Source organism: Podarcis erhardii, assembly GCF_964252035.2.
Source record: "Podarcis erhardii genome assembly, chromosome: 4".
Classification (NCBI taxonomy): Eukaryota; Metazoa; Chordata; class Lepidosauria; order Squamata; family Lacertidae; genus Podarcis; species Podarcis erhardii.
The window spans coordinates 5,432,409-5,457,137 of NC_138508.1; the positions used below are offsets into that span (position 1 = coordinate 5,432,409).

Below are 24,729 nucleotides of genomic sequence, written 5' to 3' on the forward strand. Positions count from 1 at the left end.
CCAGACTGGTGACTGGGGGCGGCCGCTGAAACCACATAACACTGGTCCTGAAAGACCTACACTGGCTCCCAGTACATTTCTGAGCACAATTCAAAGTGTTGGTGCTGACCTTGAAAGCCCTAAACGGCCTCGGCCCAGTATACCTGAAGGAGCGTCTCCACCTCCATCGTTCTGCCCAGACACTGAGGTCTAGCGCCGTGGGCCTTCTGGCGGTTCCCTTGCTGCAAGAAGCCAAGTTACAGGGAACCAGGCAGAGGGCCTTCTCAGTGGTGGCACTCGCCTTGTGGAATGCCCTCCCTTCAGATGTCAAAGAGGAAAACCACTACCAGATTTTTAGAAGACATCTGAAGGCAGCCCTCTTTAGGGAAGCTTTTAAGGTTTAATAGACTGTTGTATTTTACTATTCTGTTGGAAGCCGCCCAGAGTGGCTGGGGAAACACAGCCAGATGGGCAGGCTATAGTGAAATTATTATTATTATTATTATTATTATTATTATTATTATTATTAACATTTTCATTATTCAGTTTGGGCAATGAAAACGAAAGACTCGGCTGGGTCGCTGAAGACTCTTTCTGACTCGGCCGCGGGGCTTGCCTCTGAGCTGACTCCAAAATTGCTTCGTTGCATTTTGAATACTATTCCCCCCTTCCCTTTTTCCATGGGACATGAGTTTCTCCAAAGCAGGACTCTTGCTTGCTGTGGGTGGGTGGATAGCGGGGCTGAACCCCACACCTTTTGTGAACTAGGAAACACTGTTTCTGCAAATTCAGAACAAGAGGAATAAAACAGGCAAACACCCAGAGCTTTCTCAAAAGGCATTCTGAGTATTGGACGGGACCGTGGTTCAGTGGTAGAGCAGCGTTCAGCGGGTTCAGTCCTGGAGCGTCACAAGGGTGAGGTGGTGGTGCGTGGAGGACATTGTTTCAGAGAGCTTCGGCTCTGTGGATATTTCCCTTTGATAAACAATAGGTCTGCATGGAACAAAGAGGGACAGGCCGGAATTGGGGCAGCCAGCCTCAGGGGGTGGTAAAGGGGTGCAACAGCAGTGGGAAGGTGTCAGGATGCCTGGGTCCCCAACTCCCTTCCAGGCAAGGAAAAGGCAGTTTTCAGTGGGCTCTCTGGATGACCTATTTAGTGAGCATTCATCCTCATTTGCCTGCACTAAGCTTTCCAGGATGTTGTGTTACATCTGGTGTTGACATTTGTTGCGATTTGTTTGTGGGGAGCTTATACAACTCTGAGCGCGCCTCCTGCCCTCCATCTTTATTTGCTTGTGGCATGTTTACACATCTCCCCATGAGTCATTGGTTGGCGTCTCGCTTTTCCAAACAGCAAAACGTCCAGCTGTTTTGCTTTTTGAAGCAGTTTTGTTTTGCCGTGTGGCAGAGCACTTCGATCCACTTCAGCTGTGTTAAACTAGCTGTTGCACAACACCACAATGTCTGAGAGGGAGTCCAAGGCTTCACTTTCCTTGGAATGGAGGTCAGATGAGACTGCGGTGTCTTTAGAATACAGTGGTGCCTCGGTTTACGAACTTCATCCGTTCCAGAAGTCCGTTCTTAAACCGGAACCGTTCTTAAACCGTGGCGCACTTTCCCTAATGAGGCCTCCCACTTCCAGTGCCCTTCCACTGTTCGGCTTCCATTCTTAGACCAAAGTAAAGTTCGCAAACCTGGATACTACTTCCGTTGAACCGAATCGTTTGTTCTTAAACCGAGGTACCACTGTATCTGCTTATACAGTAGACGCTCAGGTTGTGAACGTTATCCGTTCGGGAGGCACGTTTGCAACCCGCAGTGCCATGCCTGTGCACGCACAGGTTGCGATTCGGCGCTCATGCGCAAAGCGCGATTTAGCGCTTGTGCGCATGCGTGACTGCTGAAACCCAGAAGTAACCCGTTCTGGTACTTCCGGGTTTCGGCACGTCCATAAACCGAAAAAACACAACCTGAAGCATCTGTAACCTGAGGTATGACTGTATTTCCACACATATATATAACCTGAGCATAAGATGGAGTGGCTCAGAGCATCGATACCCCAACAGATCTTGCTTCTCCATTTGCCACCATTGTGGATCCAGCCCAGAGCAAGCAGGTCTCTGTGTCTCCATCTCCCAGCCGGCTTTCAGCTCAGCTCAAACACAACTCTCTCGCTCTCGTTCTCCTACCCAGCAGATAGGTGAGGGGCCTGGAGGAAAGGCCCAGCCATTTGCCTGAAGGGTACTCTTGCTTAGCGGCAGCTCTTGCATCCCAGCTTATTCTTTGGGGATGCTGTTGAGGACACTGAAGTGGACAGCAAAGGCCATTGTCCTGCAAATATTGTGCTGATGCCTGATTATCGTCTTCCAAAACAACTACTCTGTTCTGAACTTTAAAATGGGATAAATAAAAAAATTTAAAAAATTGTCCAGTAGCACCCTAGAGACCAACTAAGTTTGTTCTGGGTATAAGCTTTCATATGCACGCACATTTCTTCAGATAAATGGAAAGCATAATACCAGTGGTCAACAAAAGAGGTTCAAAGATGCTCTCAAGGCAAATCTTTAAAAATGTAGTATAAACACTGAGAATTGGGAGACACTGGCCTGCGAGCGCTCCAGTTGGAGAACAGCCTTTACCAAAGGTGTCATGGGCTTTGGAGACGCTTGAACTCAGGACGCAAGGGAGAAACGTGCTAAGAGGAAGGCACACTTGGCAAATTCACACCGTGATCAACTCCTGCACAGAAACCAATGTCCCCACTGTGGAAGGACGTGTGGGTCCAGAATTGGCCTCCACAGTCACTTACGGACTCACTGCTAAAACCGTGTTTATGGAAGACAATCTTATTTGGCTACAAGGGATCGCCAAAGAAGAAGAAGACCTACAAATAAACATGTCTGAGCAGCACAGCAACATCCTCTGTTAGATTCCAACCTTCCTTGGGTACAGGACCCAAAACATTGGAGGGGACTCCAGGCATCATCCAGACTGACCCCACCCCAAACCGAAAACATGATGTTTTGGTATGCACTCGAATCCTTCTTGCATGATAATGACACCTTCACAACCACCCTGCGAGGTAGGCTCGGCTGAGAGACGCTGACTTTTCAATTCCCACATGGGTGCCTCTCCTGAACAGAGAAGCAGGTGTCTGCCCACCTGGGCTGACAGACGGTGACCCAGGCCTCTCCAGGGGCAGACAGACCTTCCTGGCGGAGGTCGTTCCAAGGTTGCCGTTGAGCTGCATTCACAGCTGGAGCTTGGCCTTCAAAGAGATTTTGAGCCACCCCTGGTGTCCTTCGCAAGGCAGATTCGTCAGCAGGCGACTCTTTTGATAACCGGAGTTGTTTTCCTCCCAGATGTCGGCTGCCGGCGACGGTGAGTCATGCAGCCGCCTCCCGAGCCCAAGCCCTCGAAATGTGATTGAGATGGAGGCTTATTCAATAACCTAATTGGATGAACTGCAGGGTCAGGGAGCTAATCAGCCACGCCTGGAATTCCTGGGGCTTTGCAAAAGCAAGACTATCGCGCTTCGTACGGCTGATGCTGAAGCCGGGGGGGGGGGGGCTGGGGAAGGGGGAGATGGAGACAGAGTCTGGGGGAATAAGGGGAGCAGGTGCAATGCAAAGAGCCCTGCTAGATGGCTGATTGTAGAATCGTCAAGTTGGAAGAGTCCCCCAGCGGTCAAGCACCAGATCTCACGAGATCTTGGATGCTTTAGTTGCTGGGAAAACCCAGCCAGATGGGCAGGGTGAAAATAAAATAATAAATTATTATTATTATTATTATTATTATTATTATTCTTCTTCTTCTTCTTCTTCCGGTTCCTGCATTGCAAGAGCAGTGGACTGGATGATCCTTGGGGGTCCCTTTCCATTCTTGCCAGTCCTGGGCTGGGCAGCCCAGTGGCCTGACTCATCCTAGGGCAGCTTCCCGCAGCTGGGCTTAAGAGTCAAGAGTATTCATATGTGGTTCTTGTGCTAATAATAGTAATAATAATAATAATTTATTATTTATACCCCACCCATCTGGCTGGGCCTCCCCAGCCACTCTGGGCAGCTTCCATAGAAACAAAAAATACAGTAAAATATCACACGTTAAAAACTTCCCTGAACAGGGCTGCCTTAAGATGTCTTCTGAATGTCAGGTAGTTGTTTATCGCTTTGACATCTGGTGGGAGGGCGTTCCACAGGGCGGGCGCCACTACTGAGAAGGCCCTCTGCCTGGTTCCCTGTAGCTTTGCTGCTCGCAGTGAGGGAACCGCCAGAAGGCCCTCGGCGCTGGACCTCAGCGTCCGGGCAGAATGATGGGGGTGGAGACGCTCCTTCAGGTATACTGGACCGAGGCCGTTTAGGGCTTTAAAGGTCAGCACCAACACTTTGAATTAGGTAAAAGCTTGCTAGGAAATGATATATAATGAAACAAAAAGGATGTTGAAAATAACCTTTGTTGAACCCCCCCTCCCCCCAAAAAACCCCAGAAGCTTTTGGGAATTACAGGGCCACAACTACTTAACCTGTATAGAAACTTATTCATATATGTTACTACAATGGCAAGAATGTTACTCACCCAAAAATGGAAAGAAGCAAAAGCCCCAGTAAAGGAAGAACGGATACAAAAATTTGTGGAATATGCAGAAACGGCAAAACTTACCGGAAGGATAAGAAATTCAAGATAAAAACCTTTTTTTAATAAAAGACTGGAAATGGTTTATTGAATACTCACAGATAAACTGTGAGCAGATAAGAACATTGGCAAGACTATTGTAATAACCTGCCGTTTCATAAGAGTTTATATTTAAAGAAGACGAATAAATGAGCAAATTAAGTCAGTTTGGACGTGCAGAAGATATTAAAAATAAATTTAAGGAACCGCAGAAAGAGGGGGGGGGGAGGAAGCCAAGTTTTGAAATGTCAAAATGATTGTGAAATTAGTGAAATGTATAAACTTGAAAAGCATATCTTTAAAAAAGAGAGTCGAGGGTACCTGCTGATGCCCCTTTCCACACCTGCTTCTCTCTCCCTTCCCACTTGAGAGCTGGGCTCGTAATTGTTTTTAATGATGCGCCTGATGTAGCCGCCCCTGTGATTAAAACCCTTTAATGTGGTCCTGTTCAGGCAGCGCATAAAGGTTTGAGAGGAGCTCTCTGGCCTTCCATGGACTGCTTATCTCTAGCCTTCCTGGAGGCTGGAAGGGAGGAAGGCAAGGTCTGCATTTGAATTTGAATCAAGTGGATGACTCACTGCCTCTGCACCAGGAGCGATTCCTGGAGTGCCTGTCGCTGTTTCCGAAGGGCCCTATCCTGCACTGCCTCCCTCTCCACTGGGGCGGCTTCTTATGGCAGCCTCATGGGCACTCTGCGCTCAGCAGACACCCCCACAACTGAGGGTTTCACGTACCGGTTAAGCAGGAAGATAGTCTGCATCAAGTCTGGTCCTGATGTTAGTGAGGTTTAGGCCTGGGCAATCTATCAGTGAGTGAGAGCAGGGAGAGATTTTACTTTCTTGGGCTCCATGATCACTGCAGATGGTGACAGCAGTCATGAAATTAAAAGACCCCTGCTTCTTGGGAGAAAAGCAATGACTAACCTAGACAGCATCTGAAAAAGCAGAGACATCACCTTGCCAACAAAGGTCCGTCTAGTTAAAGCTCTGGTTTCACCAGTAGTGATGTATGGAAGTGAGAGCTGGACCATAAAGAAGGCTGATCGCCGAAGAATTGATGCTTTTGAATTCTGGTGCTGGAGGAGACTCATGAGGGTCCCATGGACTGCAAGAAGATCAAACGCATCCATTCTGAAGGAAATCAGCCCTGAGTGCTCACTGGAAGGACAGATCCTGAAGCTGAGGCTCCAATACTTTGGCCACCTCATGAGAAAAGAAGACTGCCTGGAAAAGACCCTGATGTTGGTAAAAGATGGAGGGCACAAGGAGAAGGGGGCGACAGAGGATGAGATGGTGGGACAGTGTCTTCGAAGCTACAAACATGAGTCTGACCAAACTGCGGGAGGAAGTGGAAGACAGGAGTGCCTGGCGTGCTCTGGTCCAGGGGGTCACGAAGAGTCGGACACAACTAAACAACAACAATCTATCAATATATCATCCAAAACCGGTTTGAAGTGTGTATCGTGATAACCTGCCTCATAATTTTGGACCTGCCAATGTATTGCGAATCGTGGCATGTGTGTCTTCTCTGAAAAAATCACGATGTGCCAACATGTATAGAACAAAAAATGAATGTTGGAAATGTAAGGAGAAGGAAGGTACTTTTTATCATATGTGGTGGACATGTAAAGAGGTAAAAGCATTCTGGGAAATGATATATAATGAGTTAAAGAAAATGTTTAAAAACACCTTTGTTTAAAAAAACCAGCAGCTTTTTTATTGGGAATAGTGGGTAGAGAGATACCGAGACAAGATAAAAAATTATTCTTCTGTGCAACAAGTGCAGCAAGAATTTTGTTAGCCCAAAGATGGAAACAACAGGTGCTCCAAACAAAGGAAGAGTGGCAGTTGAAAATGATGGACTTTGCAGAACTGGCGAAACTCGGGGAAAGAATCCGGAACCAGCGAGACCAAGCATTCCGAAAGGACTGGAACACATTTATATTATATTTGAAAGACAACTGTAAGCAATTGACATCATTAGCAGGGTTATCTGCAGATCTGTAAGGTGAAATTGCTACCTATTCAGGTTGAGTAATATAATATTTTAGGTAATGATACAACAAGGATAGGAAACGAAGCAAAATGTAAAGATGTAAAGTTTAATTTTGTAAACCATCAGACGGGAGGAAGAGAAGTTGTTGAGCTCAGTCGAGCCAAAGAGAGAAAACAAGAGGGTTATGATGTTACGTAATGTGATTATACATAAATCCAATAAAAATCGTTTAGAAAAAAAGAAAATGTGTCTCTCTATTCCGGCAGCCCCCGCTAGCTCAGCCGGCTCAGCTCTCCCTGCGTCCTGCAGCGGGGCCGAGAATCACAATGTGGGTGGAACCGTGCAGCCAGCGAATGCCTCTATATAGCTCCATCCTTATTTCAGACGTTGCGATCAATATATCGCAATGCTTAGCTGGCAATATATCACGCTGCTAAAAACCACCTATCGCCTAGCCTTGGTGAGGTTGATGCTTCTGGTGGCAGCTGATGCCACTGGGGAAGAAGACGTCTACACGCGGCACATAGTTGGAACTGTGTAACTCTCTCCTGCAAGAGGCAGTGAGGACTCTGCCATTGTTATGTACTGAGTTGAATAGGATCCAAAATGCAGCAGTCTGATTGGTCCTAGAACAATAGGATCCAGAATGCAACAGTCTGATTGGTCCGCAGGAGCCACCCAATCCAGCTCCAGGTGGAAGTGAATCGCAGCAAACACTCTTTAACATTCTGGATGAAAGAAAATATGATGTGACTCTGACTGAACTCCTTCGGGGTCTTAGGACCAACAAAGAGAACTACCAACATAGTTGGCAGAGAGGGACTGACAGAGAATCAGACGCCTCGGATGTGAGGAATCCGGGCTAAGAACTATTTTTTGTTTGTTTTTTTTTAGACATTTGTCTGGGAAGGGACAGAAACCGGGGCGGGGGGGGGAGAGAATAGAACTATAAAATGTTTTGTTTTGTTTTACTTGGTCAATGTGACCTATAATTAATAGAATAAAGGGAAAATTTGTGGAGGGGAAGTTAGATCGACCTTAAAAAAAAAGAAATTAATGATTATAAGAGAATTGGATAAGTTGAATATAGATAAACGAAAAGAATTTAATTTTTAAAAACAATATGAATATCTTTAAGAGGTTAGGTAAGAACTTGCTGAATTAATTTTGGAACTGGGATGTAAGAGGAGGGGGTGGGGGGAAGTCAATGAAAGTGGGTAAAGAAAATTAGGGTATGTAATTGTATTTGTGTGTTTGTGTGTTCTTGTCTTTGTGTGTGTGTTTGTTGTTATAAAATGTAAAAACCCAATAAAAATTATTTTTTTAAAAAAACAAAAACAAAATGCAGCAGTCTGATTGGTCCTAGAACAATAGGATCCAGAATGCAACAGTCTGATTGGTCCGCAGGAGCCACCCAATCCAGCTCCAGGTGGAAGTGAATCCGCAACCTGATTGGCCTACAGGAGAATCCCGGAATTAGCCAATCACATGGAGCCCATTGTGTAATAATGTATATAAAGCAGACACTTTGGGGGGACTTGTATTCCTCACTACTATGAGCTGAATAAAGAGCATGGAATCCACACTCGACTCCGAGTATATTTCAGCCATCCTTTCTCTCTCTGCTCCTCCCTCTTCATACCTCTTCTGGTTCTGGGAAACCAGCAGGGATGGGAGCTGGTCGCACCAAGAGTGGGGGAAAGCCTGACTTCTTCACCAGCCAGATTCCTTGCTGCCTGTCTGCCCCCCTATTCTCCAGCTTCCCCTTCTGCCACTGATTCTGGACTGCTGTCTGTCAAAGACTCTCCCAGCTCACTAAACCCTGTTGCCTCTTCAGCTTCCAACACCTCCTCCTTCCTGTCTTCTCCCTCTGACCACTCATCACCCCCAGTCCCCTGGCTCTGAGCAAAATTGAGGTTTCTAGAAAGTGTGTTGAACTGTAGGCATTGAAAGTCTTCTGACCATTGAGTAATAAACAGTGTTTATCCTTCCAGGCATGGAGCTTAAGTCTCTTGGTGGCCATAAAGACTTGCAAAACCCGGATAAAGCTGCTTTGGAGCCCTGGGGGAAGGCTGATCTTTGCCAGGTTTACAAGAAACCATTCCCCTCCATTGCCGATTCCTGTGATCCCATGGGGTTGAGATGGATGACCCTTTGGGTCCCATCCAGCTCTACAGTTTTATGGAACTAAGAGCACACAGGCCCGTTTTGGCTGCTGGCGGGTAACTGAGCGATTAGGGCCGGACGGCTATAAAGCGGGAATTGAACAAAGCCTGCCTGGTTTTCCGCCACAAGCCTTGTAAATCTTTCTTCCTAAATGCTGCGTAAGATGGATGAGCCTCTGAAAACTAGACATGGTCCAGCACAGCAGTAGGGAAGATCATGCAAATTCTCCCTTAAGCTCCTCTCGGAGCCATCTGTCCGCCAAAGAAGTGCTCAGCTTAGGTTGCCTTTGTTAGTCTGCCCTCCTTTCTTCAAAGCTGTTGTTTTTGTCGTTTTAATTTGAAGTTGATCGAGGAAGAGTTTACAGAGAGCAGAGCTCACCCCTGCCCAATTTTTATTAGCAAAGCCCTCCTTACTCTGGGAGTAACTTGGCAGCAAATGTCAGCAGCAGAGCGCAGGCTGGGCATATAAGAGACCCCACATCCTACCCTCGGAATCTCCAGCAGAGAACTGGAGGTTTGGGTAAACAGTGGAACAGTTTGTCTGCATGCAGGTTCAGACCCCAGTAGGACTGGGTGATATATCAAAATATCGCCAGAAACAGGTTTGAAGTCCATATTGTGATATCGGATTCATAATTTTTGACCTGCCAATATGTCAATAATAATAATAATAATAATAATAATAATAATAATAATAATAATAGTAATAATAGTCATATCTCAAGTTGAATGTGCTTCAGGTTGAGAGCGTTCAAGTTGCGCTCCGCAGCAACCCGGAAGTAACGGAGCATGTTACTACTGGGTTTTGCCGCTCGCGCATGCGCAAACGCTCAAAATGACGTCACGCCCATGCGCGGAAGCGGCAAAACACGACGCACCGTCACGTCTTGCATTCCATTTGGGATGCAAACAGGGCTCCAGAACGGATCCCGTTCGCATCCCAAGGTAATAATAATAATATATTACTTATACTCTGCCCATCTGGCTGGGTCTCCCCAGCCACTCTGGGCGGCTTCCAACAAAATATTAAAAATACAATAAAACATCAGACATTAAAAACTTTCCCTAAACAGGGCTGCCTTCAGATGTCTTCTAAAAGTCTGGTAGTTGTTTATTTCCTTGGCATCTGACGGGAGGGCGTTCCACAGGGCGGGTGCCACCATCGAGAAGGCCCTCTGCCTGGTTCCCTGTAGCCTCACTTCTCGCAATGAGGGAACTGCCAGGAGGCCCTCGGAGCTGGACCTCAGTGTCCAGGCTGGACGATGGGGGTGGAGACGCTCCTTCAGATATACTGGACTGAGGCTGCTTAGGGCTTTCAAGGTCAGCACCAACACCTTGAATTGTGCTTGGAAATGTACTGGGAGCCAATGTAGATCTTTCAGGACTGGTGTTACGTGGTCTTGAAGGCCGTTCCCAGTCCCCAGTCTAGCTGCCACATTCTGGATTAGTTGTTGTTTCCAGGTCATCTTCAGCCCCACATAGAGCGCATTGCAGTAGTCCAAGCGGGAGATAACCAGAGCATGCACCACTCTGGCGAGACAGTCCACAGGCAGGAGGGGTCTCATCCTGCGTACCAGATGGAGCTGGGAGACAGCTGCCCTGGACACTGATGATGCAAATCCTATATCAGTTATGTCACAGTGTTTAGATGGTGATAGATCACAAAGCTGAAAAGCAGATATCGCCCAGCCTTAACCCCCAGTGGCATCTTCAGGTAGGGATTGTGGAGACCCCCCAACCCATTGCTGCCAGCCAGTGTAGGTAGTACTGAGGCAGATGGACCTGTGGCCTAACTCAGAAGCTTCCTATGTTCCTACGAACTGCTTTCTAAAAACTCTGGAGAGTTGCTGCCAGCCAGGGATGACGCTGGCTCAATGGTTGGGATGGGACAGATTTCTGTGCCCCATTGAAGTGGCAGCAGTGGTTGCTGTTATGTGCAATTGCTGCGTGTGGTGTTTTACAAGAAAGTAAGAGCCTGTTGGATCAGGCCAGTGGCCCATTGAGTCCAGAATCCTCCTCCCACAGTGGCTAACCGGATGCCCACTATGGGAAACCCTCAAAGCAGGATTCAAACTCAAGAGCAATTCTCTTCTCCAGCAACTGACACTGAGAAGCATTGCTGCTTCTGACTGTGGGATTATTTATTATTTACTTGTTTAGATTATGTATTTATTCATTAAAGTTATATACAGTCATACCTCGGGATAAATACGCTTCAGGATAAGTATTTTCGGGTTGCGTTCCGCGGCGACCCGGAAGTAATGGAGTGCGTTACTTCCGGGTTTCACCGCTCGCGCATGCACAGTCAAATGACGTAATGCGCAGAAGCGGCCAAACGCGACCCGCGCAGTCGCGTCTTATGTTCTGTTTAGGATGCAAACGGGTCTCCGGTACGGATCCCGCTCACATCCCAAGGTACCACTGTACCACCTTTTTTTGAAATTTTAATAAACATCTTTGTTGATTTAAAATACTATCAAATACATTACAAATGGTTACAACAGAGTTTCACACGAAAATGAAAAAAAGAATAACAAGAATAAAAATAAAGAGCAAAAAAGAGTTAACGTTAAAATAAAAGAATATCGGTTGTATTATCATATCATGACCAATAAAGTCTTCTGGAACAAAAACGTCCAATCATTCTCATCGTACTTTTTCTAATATCTTGATTTTATTGCACAGTTTATTTTAGAGCTTTTCCTACATATTCTTCTAAGATATTTTTTCCCATTTATTTATTATACACAAGTATCATTCAATTCTGCCAGGATAGTTTCATTTTTACAGTGTGATCTTATATACTCCATGAATAATATCCATTCTCTATATACTTTTTGATTTAGGACTCCCCTAACTTTTCCGGTCAGCTTCGCTAAGTGAATATACTCTACCATGAGTGTTTGCCAGTCTATTATTGTTGGTATTGTTTCACATTTCCAACTTCTGGCTACGAATATTCTTGCAATCATAATTGTGTATTATGATTGAATACATAAACAGTGGTCTTGTGTTTTGCTTTATTTCTGTTGGTAATATTCCTAGAAGGAAAATCTCCAGTCCTTTTTTTGATGTTAAGTTTAAATAATTTTTTTAATTCGTCATATATGTTATTCCAAAACTCGCTTATAACCATACAAGTCCACCACTATATACCGCCTTTCATCATGAGACCACAAAGCAGTTTACAACATAAAAACAAATAATATTAAAAATCACACACACACACACACTTTAAAAGGCCCTATGTGTATTAACGGCTGAAGGCCTGGTTGAAGGGGAATGTTTTCTCCTAGCATCTGAAAATATATAGTGAAGGTGTCAGGCGAGCATTCCACGAGCGGGGACCCACTGCAGAAAAGGCCCCTCCTCGTGTTTTCACTAGATGCGATCCTGCTGTCATGCCTCTCACAGCCCATCTGCTTTGCTCACATTTTAAATGGCTGATGGCGCTTGCGCGGCTGTGTGCGCATGCGGACATTGGTTGATAACATAGTGAGAAACCCTACTGTTGAATCAGCTGGGTGCTGACAGCCGCCTTATGCCTTTGTGTCTCCTCTCTGCAGCTCACCGTCTACCTGGGCAAGAGGGACTTTGTGGACCACATAGATGTCGTCGATCCAGTGGGTAAGTGAGCTCTGGGCTGGGTCCGGCGCCCGCTGAAGTGCCGCAGACCGCCCTCAGGCGCTGTTCTCTTGAGACATCCGTCTCGTGGGTCCGGGAGATGGTCCTACAGACCTGCGATGCAGCTGCCTTGCCGAAGCAAGAAAGGATTCCTTCATTGCAGAGGGTTTGGCCAGATGACCCTCGTGGTTCCTTCCAGCTCTGCAATTCTGTGATGCTATTGTTCTATGGTGTGAAGGGCTCAGATGGGAGATTACCTGGGAGGAGGGGAAAAGCAACAACAACCTCAGGCACCGCTTCTTTAAAAAGTCACAGTTCTTCTTTACATTCATATGTGATGTCGTTTCGCGGCATCGCAGTGAAGGCGGTGAAGGTCCTTTGTGAGTGCCTGGAGGCGGTTGGAGAATGGATGGCGGCTAACAGATTGAGGTTGAATCCTGACAAGACAGAAGTACTGTTTCGGGGGGAAAGGGGGCGGGCGGGTGTGGAGGACTCCCTGGTCCTGAATGGGGTAACTGTGCCCCCGAAGGACCAGGTGCGCAGCCTGGGAGTCATTCTGGACTCGCAGCTGTCCATGGAGGCGCAGGTCAATTCTGTGTCCAGGGCAGCTGTGTCCATTGTTCTGCCTGGACACTGAGGTCCAGCTCCAAAGGCCTTCTGGCGGTTCCCTCCCTGCGAGAAGTGAAGCTACAGGGAACCAGGCAGAGGTCCTTCTCAGTAGTGGCTCCCTCCCTGTGGAACGCCCTCCCACCAGATGTCAAAGAGAACAACAACTACCAGACTTTTAGAAGACATCTGAAGGCAGCCCTTGTTTAGGGAAGCTTTTAATGTTTAATAGACTATTGTATTATAACATTCTGTTAGAAGCCGGCCAGAGTGGCTGGGGTATAAATAAATAAATAAATAAATAAATAAATAAATAGCTCAGCAAGGCAGTGGGGCTTCCCAGGCTGCCCCTGTGGGGCTGGGACCTGGGACCGGCTAGGGTGAAAACAGTTCATGTCGTCCGAGGAAGCACGTGTCGATGGTGGCACTCATCTCTCGGTTTCTGGGAAGATCACAAATCTTACTCATGGTCTGGGGCATTCGAGGCTTCTGCTGTGAGTCACACTTAGGCTGCAGATGAGAAACCCACTCTGGCCAAAGGGGTGAATGAAATAATTCACACAAAATGCAGTCTGGTTGTATTCAGGCACAGCTCTATCTATCACGCTGCTTCTTAGTTACAGAGTTCTTGGGATGGAAAGATAGAGGGAGAGATGAGGAGTTAAACATCACTGGGCTTAAGCCCAGAGCAGGTGGAGAGGCCCTCCAGCCCCCTCTCTCCCACTCTCATAGAAATCATCAGATTGTTGAATTGGAAGGTATCTAGTCCAGGAATTGCAGGTGAAGAATTCCTGATAGATGACCATCCAACCTCTGCTTAAAAACCTCCAAGGAAGGGGAGTCCGCAACCTCTGGAGGGAGACTGTTCCACCGTTGAACTGCTCTTACTGCCAGAAAGTTCCTCCTGGTGTTTAGTCAAAATCTCCTTTCCCCTCATTTGAATCCATTGTTCTGGGTTCTCGCCTCTCCTACGCAACCTGATGGAACGGCTGGTTGCCTCACACGTTAAGCTGAATCGGATCCTTGTGTTTGTGTGTCTCAGTGGAGAATTCCTTGCAGGAAGTTTTAGCTTGCCTTGTTTATCATCCAAATATAAACATCTAGATAGGAGGCAAGGTGATGCCACGGGCAGAGCCCCCAAATGTTCATTTTTCTCTGCCGTGCCAATTCAGACAGATCCAGGTTTTAAAGCTGATTGGCACCAATTAGCTCCAAAAGTGCCACAGCCCGTACTGGAGTCCGTAGCCCTATTGCGCATGCTGCAACAGTGCCAACAGTTCCTCGCTCTGCGGCTTTGTGTGCGTGGTGCTTTCTGCTTCCTCCGGTTATTTATTAAGGCCAGCGGGCTTCACGGAGCCTCCATCACCTCTGATCCGGAGGATTCCTGTTGCGGATGTCGGGTGTTTTGCTTTGTTCTCTGCCCCCCACACCACCACCCACTATTTAATTACCGCCCTTCCTCTGGTGGCACATTGAACCAGCAGCAAAGGCTTTTTCCTGTCTGCTAATTTCTCCACCCTGGAAATCTGCAAAGCCTGACTCATCTCTGCAGCAACCTTTGCTCCGACGGGAGCTGATCCTGCGGATTTGACGTTCCCCAGCAGCTCTCAGTTCTGTCCTGTCTTCACAGAACCGTAGAGTTGGAAAGGGACCCTTAGGGTCATCTAGTCCAACCCCCAGGAATGCAGGAATTGGCAGCTGTCCCATACGGGGATTGAACCAGCAACCTTGGCGTTATCAACACCAAGCTCTAACCACCTGAGCTATTCTCCCCATTTAAGAAATTAATTGGCTTCAGCATTTAGAAGGGGAGGGGGGAAGGCTCAAACTTCTCCATCTCATCTGTGCTTCAGAACTTTGAGGTTTCCATATCAGGGGCAAATCCTGATACAGTTGCATATGGGCAGCTTTAATTACTGCCACAAACCACCCAATCTATGAGTGGCAAAAGGTTCCAGGCACTCACCTGGGTTCCTTGGAAGGTCAGCAGAGACTCTGGCACCTTTAGGATATCTGGTTTTATTTGCACATATATAAACCTGAGCATGATAGGGACGCGGGTGGCACTGTGGGATAAACCACAGAGCCTAGGGCTTGCCAATCAGAAGGTCAGCGGTTCGAATCCCTGCAATGGGTTGAGCTCCCGTTGCTCGGTCCCTGCTCCTGCCTACCTAGCAGTTCAAAAGCACACCAAGTGCAAGTAGATAAATAGGTACCGCTCCGGTGGGAAGGTAAATGGCGTTTCCATGCTCCTCTGGTTCACCAGAAGCGGCTTAGTCCTGCTGGCCACATGACCCGGAAGCTGTACACCGGCTCCCTCGGCCAATAAAGCGAGATGAGCGCCGCAACCCCAGAGTCGGCCACGACTGGACCTAATGGTCAGGGGTCCCTTTACCTTTACATTAAACCTGAGCATAAGGCTCGGGCTCACAGCATTGACACCCAAAGAGACCTTGCTTCTCCATTAGTCTCAACTGTGGATCCAGCCCAGATCAAGCAGGTCTGGGTGTCACCATCTCCCAGCCAGCTTTCAGCTCAGCTCAAACACAACACTCTGGCTTCTCCTACCCAGCAGATAGGTGAGTGGGCTGGAGGAAAGGCCCAGCCATTTGCATGAAGGGCACTCTTGCTTAGTAGCAGCTCTTGCATCCCAGCTTATTCTTTGGGGATGCTGTTGAGGACAGCAAAGGCCATTGTCCTGCAAATAAACATGTCTGAGCAGCACAGCAACATCCTCTGTTACATTCCAACCTTCCCTGGGCACAGGACCCAAAACATTGGAAGGGACTCCAGGCATCATCCAGACTGACCCCACCCCCACCCGAAAACATGATCAAAATAATAATAATAATAAATTGTCCGGTAGCACCTTAGAGACCAACTAAGTTTATTCTGGGTATATACTGTTTGTTCAGATATACTGAAACAGAAGTCACCAGACCCTATATATGGGGGGAGGGTGGGGTGGGGTTTTTCTCAGAAGGGTATTTGGAGATGCATGATTGACCCAGTGGGTATGGTAAACCTATGGACAAACTGTTAACACCTGCAATTAGTCCTACAGGAAAAAGCAAGGGATAGTATGCAGATGGCCAAAAATAGCTTTAGCATGTGTAGTGAGACAAGAATCCAGTATCTTTATTAAGACCAGGTCTCTCCATAGTTTTCAGTTTAGTGATAAGTAATTCAGCAACTTCTCTTTCAAGTCTGTTTCTGAAATTCTTTTGTAATAAGACAGCTACTTTGAGATCTTGTATAGAATGTCCTGGGAGACTGAAGTGTCCTCCTACTGGTTTCTCTGTCTTGTGATTCCTGATATCAGATTTATGTCCATTTATCCTTTGGCGTAGGGTTTGGCTTGTTTGTCCAATATAGAGAGCTGAAGGACACTCCTGGCATTTGATGGCATACACAATGTTAGAAGATGAGCAATTAAATAGTCCCGAGATGGTATGTGTGATGTTGTTGGGGCCAATAATGGTGTTGTCCGGGTGTATGTGGCAGCAAAGTTGGCATCTGGGCTTATTGCAGGCTCTGGTGCCAGTAACAGATAGGTAGCTGTGTTGGTCTGCAGTAGTCGAAACAAAATTTAAAAAAATAAAAAATTCCTTCCAGTGGCACCTTAGAGACCAATTAAGTTTGTTGTTGGTATGAGCTTTTGTGTGGATGCACACTTCTTCAGATACTGGTTCTCTGGTACCAGTGTCCATGTTAAGTCCGGTTGCTGTATTATCGTGGGTGACTTCTGTTTCAGTGTATCTGAAGAAGTGTGCATGCACACGAAAGCTCATACCCAGAACAAACTTAGTTGGTCTCTAAGGTGCTACTGGACATTTTTATTTTTATTTTTTCCCGAATGCGTCAGACCAACACGGCTACCCACCTGAATCCAAAACATGATGTTTTTGTATGCACTTGAAACCAGATATCGCCCAGCCCTTTTCATCCCCACATCCCGGGTTCTGAGACTTCTCAATACTCCCACTGTTCCTCTGCATCGAACCAAGACGTGTCGCCTGCTATGTTTCCGTGGACAGAGCTGGGAAGCTATACTAACCCATGCAGAGCAGAAGTACCAGTGCTGCATTGCCTTCATACCTGCCTCTCGTTCCTTTTGCAGATGGCGTCGTGCTGGTCGATCCAGAATACTTAAAAGAAAGGAAAGGTAACTCCGGCGTTTATGTGTGTGGGGGTACCTCAGGCTTTGGGGCTGGATGCGGCCCTCCAGACCTCTCTGTCTGGCTCTTGGGAACCTCCCCAGGTCAGGACCCCTTCCCAGGCCACGCCTTCTCTCCTCGAGCCGCACCCCTCACAGTCCTTGCCCCACACCCTCCGAAAAGGCTTTTGACTGGCTAGAATGGGCCCTTGAATGGTCAGAGTGCCTCCTTGCTTGTCTGGATGGAAAGGTGGGCGATGGGAGGGGTGGAAAACTCTGACCTGCGCCTGGAATCCTGCAAAGGTGAGTTTTGTGCCAGTTGCCTGCTTTATTACCGTATTTTTCGCTCCATAAGACGCACCAGACTATAAGACGCACCTAGTTTTTGGAGGAAGAAAACAAGAAAAAAAATATTCTGAATCCCAGAAGCCAGAACAGCAAGAGGGATTGTTGCGCAGCGAAAGCAGCGATCCCTCTTGCTGTTCTGGCTTCTGGGATAGCTGCACAGCCTGCATTCGCTCCATAAGACGCACACACATTTCTCCTTACTTTTTAGGAGGGAAAAAGTGAGTCTAATAGAGCAAAAAATACGGTATTTTATTATTTACTTATTGCCCAATTTTCCTCCAAGGAGCTCAGTGTGGTGTACGTGCTTCTTTGCTCCTCACAACAGCCCTGTGAGGTAGGTTAGGCCGAGTGACTGGCCCAAGGTCACTTCGTGAGCATCATGGCCAAGCTGGGAGTTGAACCCCCGTCTCCCGGGTCCTAGTCCAGACCTTTAACCACTACACTACCTGACTTTTGCCTCTGGCTTTGCTCACACCTGGCAAAGCGGCCCCCGGAAAGCTTCCCTCTGCTGTCTTGTACTTGCAAAGGCTTTCTTGTTCATTTCTTGTCTACATGGTCCTCCTCCCATCCTCACAACAACCCTGCGATGTAGGGCAGGCTGAGAGGCAGCACCCAAGGTCACACCCAGCGTGCTCCGTGGCCAAACGGGAATTCAAACCCAGGCACTCTAACTACTACACCAGGCCCAGGGCCTTTTCAGTGATGGCTCCGACCTGGTGGAATGCTCTGTCCCAGGAGACCAGGGCCCTGCAGGATTGAACTTCCTTCCGCAGGGCCTGTAAGACAGAGCTATTCCGCCTGGTTTTCAATTTGAACTTAGCCTGATCTTTTATTCCCCTTCCTTCCCTCCCCCTCCTCTTCTTATAAAGATTACCTGCTCTGGCATCCCACAGCTAATTCTCCCCTGGTCTCCTCGCTGGCCCAAATAGGACTAATTTAGCCAACTAGCCCTGGTGATCATCTAATGTTTATTGGATGAATTTCCCCCCTAAATTGATTTTTGAATTCTGAATTTATTGTTATTCATGCTTTATATTGTATTTTATGCTGTTTTTTGTTGTTGCATCAATTAAGTGTTTTAAATTTGTTGTTAGTTGCTCTGAGCCCGGTTTTTTGAACTGGGAAGGGCGGGATATAAATAAATTATTATTATTATTATTATTATTATTATTATTATTATTATTATTATTATTATAGTGTATTTAAAAATGGGGTTTCAGAGGTTTTTTTAGGGGTTTTTGAATGTTTTATGTAGTTTTATGTAGTTTTGTGGTAGTTTTATGTATTTTTTATGTAGTTTTATGTAGTTTTTCAATTTCATTGTTCTGCAAGGGACAATGACAATAAAGATATCATTATCGTTATTATTATTATTATTATTATTATTATTATTATTATTATTATAGTGTATTTTAAAATGGGGTTTTAGAGGTTTTTTGGGGGGTTTTTGAATGTTTTATGTAGTTTTATGTAGTTTTATGTAGTTTTGTGGTAGTTTTATGTATTTTTTATGTAGTTTTATGTAGTTTTTCAATTTCATTGTTCTGCAAGGGACAATGACAATAAAGATATCATTATCGTTATTATTATTATTATTATTATTATTATTATTATTACACCACACTGCCTCTTGGCAATGTCCGATGACTCCATGAGCTCGGCTGTTGGCGGCTGCCCCATTTCTCATTCTGCGGTTGTGCTGCGTCGCTCGAAAGCCGCCTTGGGGTTCGGAGGGCAGCGCAGAAACGCGCCGAGTCCGACACAAGCCCTGGGCGCGGGTGGGCAACGGGGGCCACATCCGGCCCTCTGTCTTGTCCTTTGTGCCACATGCCTTCCTCTCTGCCCCGCTTGCAGTTTTCGTGACCCTCACCTGCGCCTTCCGCTACGGCCGCGAGGACTTGGACGTCCTGGGGCTGACCTTCCGCAAGGACCTCTTTGTCGCCAACATCCAAGCCTTCCCTCCGGTCACTGAGGAGAAGAAGCCTCTGACGCGGCTCCAGGAACGGCTGATTAAGAAGCTCGGTGAGCAGGCCTACCCTTTTACCTTCGAGGTACGGATCCTACTTTCTCCCCCCTACCTTTAGCTCCCCTCTCCCCCCCAGCCCTCCTTCGCCAGTCGCCCCACCCCAGGCGACGCTTGCACCTCGTCGACAAAAAATTCTCACAATTGGGCAAAATTTCTGGCCACCCAAGGGCCACGCTTTCTGCTGGGCGGGACGGGTAAAAGGGGGTTGGGCTGGATGACCCTCGGGACCCCTTCCACCTAGACAGTTCTAGGATTCTGTGAAAAGGCCACCCTTCTGTCTGCGGTGCATCATTAGCCTGTGGAACTCTCTGCCACTGGAGGCAGTGAAAAGCATGGTGGCAGGTGGCTGGCAGGAAAGCCAAGGGACCCCCCAGGAGTTTAGCCCTGATCCAGAGTTTCTCACGTTTTGGAGCTGTGCCATTTCTTTCTTTTGACTACTTACGCTATGCTGCAATGATGTCTTTTTTTTTCATGATGCTTTGAACTATATAGAAAGGCAGCATATGAATAAAAATATGTATGTAGAGTTAAACTATGGAACTCTCTGCCACTGGAAGAAGCAATGGCCAGATACCTAGGGGACTTTAAAAGAGGATTGGACAATTCATGGAAGAGAACAGGGCTATCTTATGATGGCTACTAGCCAGGTTGGCTATGCTTTGGCTCCATGTCGGAGACAGCAATGGTTCTGAATGCCAATGGCTGGAAACCATAGAAGGGGAGAGGGCTCTTGAGTTCGAATCCTGCTTGTGGGTTTCGCTTTGAGCCACCTGGTTGGCTGCTGTGAGAGCTGGCTGCTCGACTAGATGGACCCTTAAAAAGGTAAAGGGACCCCTAATCATTAGGTCCAGTCGCGGACAACTCTGGGGTTGCGGCGCTCATCTCGCTTTACTGGCTGAGGGAGCCGGCGTACAGCTTCCAGGTCATGTGGCCAGCAGGACTAAGCCGCTTCTGGCGAACCAGAGCAGCGCACGGAAACGGCGTTTACCTTCCTGCCGGAGTGGTACCTATTTATCTACTTGCACTTTGAGGTGCTTTCGAACTGCTAGGTGGGCAGGAGCAGGGACCGAGCAACGGGAGCTCGACCCATCGCGGGGATTTGAACCACCGACCTTCTGATCGGCAAGTCCTAGGCTCTGTGGTTTAACCCACAGCGCCACCCGCGTCCCTAGATGGACCCTTAATGAAATGTTAATACATACACAGACTTTGGCATTGTTGGTCAGCCTGGTGACGCTGTCCCTTACGCGGGACATTTTTCCCGTTCCAGATCCTTCCTAACCTTCCCTGCTCGGTGACGTTGCAGCCGGGACCCGAAGACACAGGAAAGGTAAAAAAAGAAAGAAAAGGAAATAAAGAGAGGAGTAGGGAAAGGGTGCCGACGACAGCCCTGGTAAATTGGGGCAGTTTCAAGACATCGTAATGCTCCTGCACGGAAGGCAGAGGCCCCTTCTTTTCTTCATGCTGCCTTTCCCCAACCTGGTGCCCTCCGGGTGTGTTGGGCTTCAGCTCCCATCAGCCTCTGCAAACTTGCTTGACAAACAGGGATCATGGGAGTTGTAGTCCAATGAACCAGTTTGGGGGAAGCTGCCTTAATGCATTATTTTGGGAGCTCTCTCAGCAGGCTTTTGTTTCTTTCGGTGTGTTCCTTTAAGAGACCACAGTTGACAACAGCGCCGTTTGCTGGCCATTAATTTCAATGCCATGCAATGTACTTCAGTCCACTTAAGGGTTGTACAGTTCATCATTACATGTCTTTCGGCGCCAGGTGAAAATATTCCTCTTTACCCAGGCTTTCGGCCATTAAAAATAATCTATGACCTATTAAATGTAGGGGGGCATGTTATTATGCTGTGTATGTCTTTAATGTTGTACACTGCCCTGTGAACTTTGGTCAAAGGGTAGAATAATAATAATTATTAGAATAATAGTGATAATTAGAATAATAGTGTGTTGATTCCAAGGATCATCAAGGCAGTTTTCCTTTTTGAGGCCTTTTCCTAAGGCCAACAGGTCAAGATAAGGGGAAGCAGAACTTAAAACTGGTTTAGGATTTATTATTTATTTTTTTCATACTACAGTGGTACCTCGGGTTACAGACACTTCAGGTTACAGACTCCCGCTAACCCAGAAATAGTACCTCGGGTTAAGAACTTTGCTTCAGGATGAGAACAGAAATCGTGCTCCAGCGGCACAGCGGCAGCAGGAGTCCTCATTAGCTAAAGTGGTACCTCAGCTTAAGAACAGTTTCAGTTTAAGAACAGACCTCCAGAACGAATTAAGTTCTTAACCCGAGGTACCACTGTACTTATACACCGCTTGGTTGTAGGAACAAACCTCAAAGCGGTTTACGAAAAGATGAAGCGGTAAAACCGAGAAGAATTTAAAACCGTATGTTTTAAAAAAGTACAACAATTTAAAATGCCGAAGCAGATTGAAATTCACATCAAGAGTCTCAGCATCTGGGTGGTTGTTGTTGTTTAGTCGTTTAGTCATGTCCGACTCTTCGTGACCCCCTGGACCAGAGCACGCCAGGCACTGCCTCCCCCAGTTTGGTCAAACTCATGCTTCGAGAACACTGTCCAACCATCTCGTCCTCTGTCGTCCCCTTCTCCTTGTGCCCTCCATCTTTCCCAGCATCAGGGTCTTTTCCAGGGAGTCTTCTCTTCTCATGAGGTGGCCAAAGTCTTGGAGCCTCAGCTTCACAATCTGTTCTTTCAGTGAGCACTCAGGGCTGATTTCCTTCAGAATGGAGAGGTTGGATCTTCTTGCAGTCCATGGGACTCTCAAGAGTCTCCTCCAGCATCAGAATTCAAAAGCATCTGGGTAGGCGTGTGTAAAAAAGAATTTTTTGAGCAGACACCGAAAAGAGTACAGTGGACGCACGGGTCGCGAACGTGATCCGTGCGGGAGGCACGTTCACAAGCCGCAGTGCCGCGTCTGCACGCACGCATGTGCAGGTCGCGATTCGGTGCTTCTGCGCTTGTGCAAAGTGCGATTTAGCACTTCTGCGCATGTGGAAGTGCCGAAACCCCGTAGTAACCCGTTCCAGTACTTCCGGGTTCTGCGCGGTGCACAACCCGAAAACGTGCAACCTATAGCGTCTGTAACACGAGGTATGACTGTACATCAATAAGCAGGGAGTTCCAAAGTGAAGATGAGCAGAGGTGCTCCTCTTGGTTTCACCGCTGCCCTCAGAAGTGTGGCAAAAGGCGGCCTGGGAGAGGGCTTCCTCTGTGGTGGCCCCCAAATTGTGGAACACCCTCTCCACCGAGGCTTGCCTGGCACCTTCCTTGCGAAGCTTCTGCCCTTTTATTTTGTGTGGCCGGACTCCTCGCAATCTGCCAAGGATGCTTTAGTTGCTATTTCTGCATAATGGAGTGGGGGGGTTGGACTAGATGTCCTTTGGGTTCCCTTCCAACTCTATATCTCAGTGATTCTTTGGCTTAATCTGTTCTTGCTTTTGTTCCAAACTGCTTCTATCTGCCATCGTTCTTGACGCTGCTTCTGCTTCCTTCTCTTCCCTCCTAGGCTTGCGGTGTTGACTATGAAGTGAAAGCTTTCTGTGCAGAGAGTCTGGAGGAGAAGATTCACAAAAGGTGGGTGCAGTGACTCTCCGGGTTTTGCAAAGGTAAAGGGACCCCTGACTGTTAGGTTCAGTCGTGGACGGCTCTGGGGTTGCGGCGCTCATCTCGCTTTATTGGCCGAGGGAGCCAGCGTACAGTGTACATGTGGTCAGCATGACTAAGCCGTTTCTGGCGAACCAGAGCAGCACACGGAAATGCCATTTACCTTCCCGCCGGAGTGGTACCTATTTATCTACTTGCACTTTGACGTGCTTTCAAACTGCTAGGTTGGCAGGAGCAGGGACCGAGCAATGGGAGCTCACCCCGTTGCAGGGATTCGAACCACCGACCTTCTGATCGGCAAGTCCTAGGCTCTGTGATTTAACCCACAGCACATAGATACATTGATCAGTGAATTCTTACATTTGATATTCTGCAGCAGAGGCCCTTTGAATAGATAGGAAGAAACTGTGATGAAGTGTTTTTTGGGGACAAAAGTGATTGTGCTGGTTTTGGTAGTGGGCTGCATGTGCATGATATCTGCTGGAGGGGCAACCCCCCAACCTATACATAAATTCCTACAACACCCCTCAATGTCCGCTCTCCCGCACCCCTGCAGGAACTCGGTGCGCTTGGTGATCCGCAAAGTCCAGTATGCGCCGGAGCGGCCGGGGCCACAGCCAATGGCCGAGACCACCCGGCAGTTCCTCATGTCGGACAAGCCCCTGCACTTGGAAGCTTCCCTGGACAAAGAGGTATCTTGTAGGCCTTCATTTTGTGCCCGTTTTCTAGAATCCGCTCTTGCTGTCTTCCCTTCCGGGATTGGGTTGTAGTTTGGGCCAAGTCCTGACTCCACTCGGAGGCTGCCTGCTTGTTTCGGGCGGACTCTCGGGGGTGGCCTTGCCCAGGGTCTGATTTAGGTTTGATGAGGCCCTAAGCTACCGAAGGTAATGGTTTCTCAAACTTGAGCATCCAGCTGTTTTGGACTACAAATCCCATCACTGGTCCTCATAGCTAGGGATGATGGAAGTTGTAGTCCAAAAACAGCTGGAGACCCAAGCCTTCATCCCACTGCCCAGGAGAGGCTTTGCGTGGCTATCCCAGAAGCCAGGACAGCAAGCAAGAGGCTATCCCAGAAGCCAGATCCCTCTTGCTGTTCCGGCTTCTAGGATTCAGAATATTTTTTTTTCTTGTTTTCCTCCTCCAAAAACTAGGTGCACTTTTGGTCTGGTGCATCTTATAGAGCGAAAAATACGGTATATTAATAGTGAAATACAATTAAGAAGAAGTGTATTAATAGTGAAATACAATTAAGAAGTATATGAATAGTGAAATCATTATTAAGCTCTAACTTAAAATGATTTCTGATTCATAACAAACTTAATAATGAAAACACATTGGCATTTGGCAATAACAAAAGTTCCCTTAGAAACACAGTTTACAAAGACTCATAACCTAGTCTCTAGAAATTTGCTATAACATGAAATAATAATAGGAATATATGATGCAAACTACTAATAATGATAAATAGCAGAATGTAGGAACCCTATATATAGAAAGGAGCAAAGCAGGGATATTTTAGGGAGCAAGCAGGGC

General features: G+C 47.2%; 1 protein-coding gene across 3 annotated transcripts in view; it reads left to right on the plus strand.

Annotated features, from left to right (window-relative positions):
* Positions 1 to 24,729, plus strand: part of ARRB1 (arrestin beta 1) — a 135,665-nt gene that overhangs the window by 85,969 nt on the left and 24,967 nt on the right. For all 3 annotated transcript variants that reach the window (XM_081860551.1, XM_081860549.1, XM_081860550.1), the window contains exons 3-8: positions 12,374 to 12,434; positions 17,158 to 17,202; positions 19,396 to 19,592; positions 20,838 to 20,897; positions 23,099 to 23,166; positions 23,753 to 23,888. In XM_081860551.1, coding sequence (XP_081716677.1) covers positions 12,374 to 12,434; positions 17,158 to 17,202; positions 19,396 to 19,592; positions 20,838 to 20,897; positions 23,099 to 23,166; positions 23,753 to 23,888 — 567 coding nt within the window. The remainder of the gene's footprint in view (positions 1 to 12,373; positions 12,435 to 17,157; positions 17,203 to 19,395; positions 19,593 to 20,837; positions 20,898 to 23,098; positions 23,167 to 23,752; positions 23,889 to 24,729) is intronic.